The sequence below is a fragment of the Somniosus microcephalus genome, chromosome 15 (assembly GCF_052327205.1).
Source record: "Somniosus microcephalus isolate GS21.2 chromosome 15, FLI_Smic_1.0, whole genome shotgun sequence".
NCBI lineage: Eukaryota > Metazoa > Chordata > Chondrichthyes > Squaliformes > Somniosidae > Somniosus > Somniosus microcephalus.
The window spans coordinates 46,086,579-46,093,570 of NC_141001.1; the positions used below are offsets into that span (position 1 = coordinate 46,086,579).

General features: G+C 41.8%; 1 protein-coding gene across 1 annotated transcript in view; it reads left to right on the forward strand.

Moving 5' to 3' along the window:
- LOC147106697 (inner centromere protein A-like) overlaps positions 1-6,663 on the forward strand; it is a 47,438-nt gene extending 40,775 nt beyond the window's left edge. The window contains exons 17-18 of the mRNA XM_086007747.1: positions 1,657-1,804; positions 4,946-6,663. Coding sequence (XP_085863873.1) covers positions 1,657-1,804; positions 4,946-5,154 — 357 coding nt within the window. The 3' untranslated portion in view covers positions 5,155-6,663. The remainder of the gene's footprint in view (positions 1-1,656; positions 1,805-4,945) is intronic.
- The last annotated feature ends 329 nt before the right edge of the window (positions 6,664-6,992 follow it).

Genomic DNA, 6,992 nt, shown 5'->3' on the forward strand with positions numbered 1-6,992 from the left:
CTCCTGTCTCTGCCTCTTACGGGTAAGCTCTTCCTTTTTACATGTAAAAACTCTTACAATCTGTGTTTATAATATTTCTTCTATTTTCTCCCTCTATCAATTTCTTGGTCATCCTTTGCTGATTTTTAACACCCTTCCAATCCTCAGGCTGCTACTCTTTGGCAATACTGTAAGCTTCTTCTTTTAATCTAATACTATCCTTAACTTCTCTGTACCACTTTTCCAGTCGAGTTTTTATTCCTCAAGGGAATGTATATTTGTTGAGGATCATGAATTATTTCTTTAAATGTTTGCCATTGCTTCTCTACCATCATATCTTTTAATCTAATTTCTCAATCTAACTCGTCCCTCATACCTTCGTAATTGGCTTTGTTTAAATGTCAGACCCTAGTTTCAGACTTAACCACATCATTCTAATATGAACATATGATGGCTCTTTCCCAGAAGGTCCTTTACTATAAGATTACTAATTAACCCTGTCTCATTACACAATACTAGATCTAAAATAGCCTGTTCCCTAGTTGGTTTCTCGACATATTGTTCCAAAAAACTGTCTTGAATGCATTCCATGAACGTCCTCCAAGCTACTTTTGCCAATTGGATTTGCCCAGTCTATATGAAGGTTAAAGTCCCCAGAATTATTGCATTACCTTTGTTACGTGCTCCTCTAATTTCCTGATTTATATTCTGTCCAACACTCTGATTACTGTTAGGGGGCCTATAAACTGCTCCCACCATTGTTTTCTGCCCTTTGTTATTTCTTAGCTCTACCCATTCTGATTCTACATTCTGATTTTTCTGGGCTAAGATACTTTCTCCCTACTACCTTTTTCATCTATTATCAGGGCTACCTCACCACCTTTTCCATTTTGCCTATCATTTCTAAAACGAATTTAGTTCCCAACCATGGTGACCCTGCATCTCCGTAATGGCTACTCAATCAAACCCATTTATCTCTGTGCCATTAATTCATCTATCTTGTTACAAATGCTTCACTCATTCCAATATAGTGCCTTTTTAATTTTAACATTTTACTATTTTTCCCTGGTGTGACCTTATTCGCTAATGCCCTATACCGTTATTAAACTCTCTGTCCCTTCCTGACACAATCTGCTTGATTTTACCCAAATCGCTACTCTGCTCTACAACCTTGACTTTTCTCTTCAGACTTATAAATTTACTCTTGCCTGAACTCGCCCTCTCCCCTTATTAGTTTAAAGCCCTAGTTATTCGATTTGCCAGGACATTGGTCCCAGCCCGGTTTAAGTGGAGTCCGTCCCAACGGAGCAGCTCCCTTATGTGCTGAAATCTTTAATGGAGCTTGAACCCATAACCTTCAGACTGTTGCAACGTTTTTATCATTGACTTGTTAACTTGTGCTACTTTTATTATTGACTTGTGCTACTTTACACAGGAAGGTGCAGAGCCTGGATGGTACCCTATTGATGGGATAGTCAAAGGCTTTTCACTGGACTTGCTTGCATGACTCTTGGTGCTGGCCCAAAATGCTGTTGGCTCCACATGACCACAGGAGATCAGAACTGGGAGAGTGGGGAGGTGCATGACTGGGGGAAGAATATACTCTCTGGGGATCTTGCTAGGAATTGTTGATCATGCAACAATTTATGGCGTTTAACAGATTAACTTGTTTTCCAGCACTCTCCAGCCCTAGAGTCTTACACCATGACTCCCAAACTCAAGTTGCCTAAAGTAAATCTAGACAACTATGGAATGGACCTGAACAGTGATGATTCCACAGATGATGAGGGAGCGCCACGTAAACCGATCCCTGCTTGGGCTAGTGGTAAGTGACTAACTTCAGATCAATTTAGAAAGAAAATCTGTGTTGTATTTCTAAAATGAAATGGAAAGCTTAGACCTGAGTGAGGCTTCAATTGACTGCTGGTCATTGCGACTGCAGGTCGTTAACAATGCATTAGTGTGGTCACGGATACCTGTGCACTTGAAATTCTAGGTGAAATGTGATGATCACCTCCAAATGGGTGCAATCAGCAGAAACTCTGCATGCCGACCTGGTAGGGTGGCCAGTTTTGTAGGCAGGGACCACTTCAAATGAATTGACTTTTGAACCAGTGTAAAATATCGTGGAACCTTGAGCATGAGTGGTTATGGGCATAACTCACTTGCGTTTTAAATTCAGCGATCTTTTGTGCTATTTCAGTCGATTCCAGATTCAAACTCCAGGCCATGATGTTCAATTGCCCACCTCAGAAATTGATGGTTATTATGCAAGAGGCTTCACCTTTCTGAGACCATTAATTGCTTTCGGAAATCTTGTGGTAGCTATGCAGTTTTAAATCTTGTACTGAAGGCTCACTTAATGGCTCAACCAGTTTATGCAGTGATCCATATAAATCCATAAGGTTCCAAGTTTGATCCCTCTCATCTGCTGAGTTAGCTGATTTCAGTCGAGGTTGGCTACAATTGGCCCCAGTGTGTCTGGGGCAGGAAAATCAACCATTCCTCCTACTACTGATGATGTGACTCTTGTTGGAAGGTGTGTGGATATGACCACAGGAGGCAGTGCAGCTGAGCCCAACCTGCACTTCAGGTAGGGCTGCTGATACTGTTTAGGCTCACATGATGAGTGCCTTTGGAACCGTACCCCACAAGAGTGAATTTTCTTCAGGAAAAAGTTTCAAATGTTGAATTTTTCCTCATTTTGTTCAATTTTCACATTCTAGTAGGTCTACTATTGACTAGGACAGCACACTGAAGGGCATGTGCAGACCAAATCACTGTTTGCAACAGGGTGGGGAAGATCAGCTTGTTGCAAAATGGGAAGTGGTGACACTCCTCACCTTCCACCCCAAAATGATAGCTCGGAGGTGGAAGTTGAAATGGAATTTAAATGAGGGCTATACTTAATGATTTAAACCTAGTTTACTTATGGGTTAACACATGGGGCTTGTACCTTGTTGCAGGGAATGTGTGCATAAACTGGTAGGGATGTCATTGACCTAACTTCACAAATGTACTGCAAATTATTCCAAATACTTGCTTGGATCCATATTAGCTTACTAAATGCATCTTTTGTTAGCGAGGACAGGTATACTTGCTCTGCCTCCTTCCCCAACCCTTCACTACTCTTCTGTCTTACTCTCCTACCATCCCAGATTTGAATGCATCCTTGAATAAGCCTGTAGTCATTCTGTGTGCCTCTTTTTTGGCATTCTATGAAGGCCCATTGAGGCACCCATCACTGCCTCCTTACGGACAGCAGCCTCAACTCCATTTTGCTGATCTTCCTGCCCAGCATACCCTCTGGGGATTCACCTCACGAGGCATCTTCCCATCCCGTTCACCCCCTTCAACTCTTGAAATATAATTACTGCATTTCCATCCAGAAAGTACATTCATTCCAAACGAAACCTTATTGTGGATGATTTTATTGACCTGCTGGCTTGACTGAAACTTGGCTTGCTGGTGGTGACACTTGGCTCATTTACTAAAGCCTTCTCTGGCTATACTTTACACCAACTGCTCTTCCAAATCATATTGTGGCCCTTATCACCAATTCATACCTTGGACTCTCTCCCTTCCACTTTTGAGCACCCCTCTAGCCCCCTCAACCATGCCATCTTCCGTGGCCTTGATCTCGATCACTACTCACTTTTGACCCCACTTGAATGGACTTGTTTCTCTCTGCTCAAAGTCACTTACAACTGCACTTTCAAACTCACAACTGCACTTTCAAACTCACAGCTGCCTAGCCTTTGGCTAACCATTCACCATTATACTTCTGCAGTGGGCTATTTGGTCAACCATTCCCTCACCTTATCTTTTGATGCCTTTGTCCTCAGAAAAACCTTTAATCCTGGTCATTCCTACTGGTATGGCCCCTGTCTCTTCTACATCAAGTTTGAGTTGCAGACTTGAGCATATCAGACTTCATTCTCCTCTTCTAAAACTGCCCACTACTCCTGAATAATCCTGGAGAACAAAGATACCACCTAGCTTCTTTTCTCCACTACCAACTGTCTGTTAATCTCCTTTCCCTTGCCCCTCCACCACCAGCAAGTGCAAGGAGCAAAGTCTTTTTCTTCATGTTGGCACAAACTCTTTCATACACTAGTAACTAAATGTAAAACATTTGTCCCCGCTGTCCTGAATTGCCTCCTTTTCTGGCCTCTGTTAGTGGAAGGACAAATGGGTCGGACTCATTCAATTCAATTCAATTTTATTTGTCATATATGCAGCAGACGTGTGTACTGCACAATGAAATGTTGATTTTTACGAGTCCTTCCAACATTGGAATATGGCATAATGATGAAAAATACTAATAGAAATACAGTAATAATAAATAAAACAGTAATAAATTACTCGTTCATGAGTCTTATGGCCTGGGGGTAGAAGCTGTTTCGAAACCTGCTGGTACGAGACTGTATGCTTTGGTATCTCTTACCGGATGGGAGCAGGGTGAAGAGGTTGTGGCTGGGGTGGCTCACATCTTTAATGATTCTCGGGGCCTTCCCCCGGCACCTCTCGGGGTAGATATCCTGCACAGCAGGTAGTTTAATTCCTATAGTGTGTTGTGCAGCTTTCACCACCATCTCTAGAGCCTTGCGGTCTGTGGCGGTGCAGTTGCCATACCAGGTAGTGATGCAGCCGGACAGGATACTCTCGAAACAAATAAAATCAGATACTGGAAATCTGAAACAAAAATAGAAAATGCTGGCAATATTCAGCAGGTCAGGTGGCATCTGTGCAGTGAACAGATGTTTCCGGTGTGGACCATTCATCAGGGCCAAATGTGATTCTCCTCCTCCTCCTCCCTCCCACCCCATCAGCAATGCAACTAAACTGGCTAAATTAGTTTGTGTTTTCAATCTGAGGAGTTGTGGTAAACCAGCTTTCCAGCTCCTGTGTATCACACTGTGTTTGAATGCCATAATTGTAATGGAATTTGTTTTTCTATCATCAGGTAAAGAACTGCAGCAAGCACTCATAAAGCAGTATTACCACCCTCTTGACCTGGATAAATTCTTTGGTGTCATTCAACCCCCCAACCTTGAGACCATCTTTGGCAAAAGCAAGCCACGTTACCTGAAACGCACCAGTTCTGCAGTTTGGCATTCGCCACCTCAATCACGCAGCATTAAGAACATGCCCTATGGCTTTAAGAAATACTGAACTGTCCTTGTTGTATTTTACAGTAACATTCCAAGTACTGTAAAATGTGAAACTGTCTCCTGCTCCCTTTGCTTGACCACTTGATATCATGGCTTTATTGTCTCACTTTTATCTGTTCTTCTGTCTGTGTGTGTGTGTATATATATATATATGTATATAGCAGATAAAGACTTAATGGAAGATCGGTCAGCTGCTGCTCCGCAACCTTTATTAAGTATGGGTTTGCTTTTAGGTTTTTTTTTACATTCTAGTATATAGGGATTTTTTTGGTTCATTTATTAGACTCTAGTATTGAGTGCCTTTCACTTGGGCTTGGATTCAAATCCAGTGCAGCCTGATGGGATAAAAGTCTCTTCTGTCTGACTTCTGTAAGAAACCTATATGTAATGAGTTTGGCAAGTCGCTATTTAGTTCCTATTTGGCAGAGGAAAGGGGAGAAATGGTCAAAAAGTGACCACCTAATTGGCAAGCTCACAGGATAGTTGGTGTAAGGAAATGGGAGGGGGAAGCTGGTGTAGTCGAGGGTACTTTCGGAAACTGGGATCCAGGCATGATGGATTAGGGTATTGGGAGCTTTACTCTGCACCTGACTACACCTGATCTGAGAGCTTGATGGTGATTCCTGAAATGAGCGAAGTTCCAGTCCCTAGCATGAATGTCCCTCTCTTGAACCCATTTTTAAAAAATGGGGCTGCAGCAGTTCCACTGAAACAAATACTTTTTTAACTAAATAGCTGATCTCTGGGGCTAGTGTAGTAACTCCATATTGGTTGTCTTCATAAGTTGTATTATGTCATCACTGATATATTTTTGGAAGCTTCTGGAATGGCACATTTTTACAAATGCACTGGAAAACCGACAGACATACCGATCAATAAGGTCCCCAAATTCAGCTCCTAGTCTGTGCTGAGTTAGCTGATCTCAGCTAGGGTGACGCTTTAAGTGCTGGAATCGGTTTCACTGCCTCTTGGCTAGGGACTGGAAAATTGGCCTGAGTTCACACTTCTGAGTTGCTTCCCCTTGTGGATTGTGTACATGGGGAGGTCTGGGGGGGGGGGAAATCAGGTTCTTTTTCCTTCCCACAAACAGCCTGCCAACACTCACTGCTTAGACTCTTGTGTGCAGTGTGGTCACTTGGGCAAGATGCCCATGGAATCATATCCCAGCAAAAGTTGTGTCTTGAAAAGAAGAGAATATTTGCATCAAAAAGCCCCTTATGTTTCTGACACTCAATTTTTTAGTGCTGTACTTAATTTTGCCTAGAAGATTGAATTCTGGGTGCAATATGAATTTTGTGTTCGCTATGAGTTCAACTGGGATGAGAATCGAAACTCTGTTTGTGCCTCCTGTGTAGTGAGTCTATCTCTGTCTGATGAGTATTGTTGAATGATTTAATCTCAGTCTGACAAGTGATTTATTTTTTTTAAGTCTTGTCTTGTACACGAGGACTATGTTACATGAGGAAAAGTGTACTTTAAAAAAAAAAACTCACTAAACATTAGTTTTGAAGTGGTGTCTAACTTTGTTCTTGTGACACAAGTTTGGGTTTTATCAACTTCAACATCAGTTAAAATGCAACAATAAGCTAAAATTGTAAACTAGAATACAGTTTCTGAAACCTGTTGGCCCTCTGGTTTGGCTGAGTGTGATTGGTACATGGAGAGCGGTCATTCATCTCTTGGGCCTGGATTCAAATTCAGCCTAAACCTTATGCTGCTGTTGGTTTTTTTTTTTTTAAATGCAGAAAATTTTCCACTTCTCAGTATTGTATCGCAACTTGAGCACGTTTCATTCCATGAAAATGTAAGTATTGTTAAATGATTTAATCTCTGTTCTAG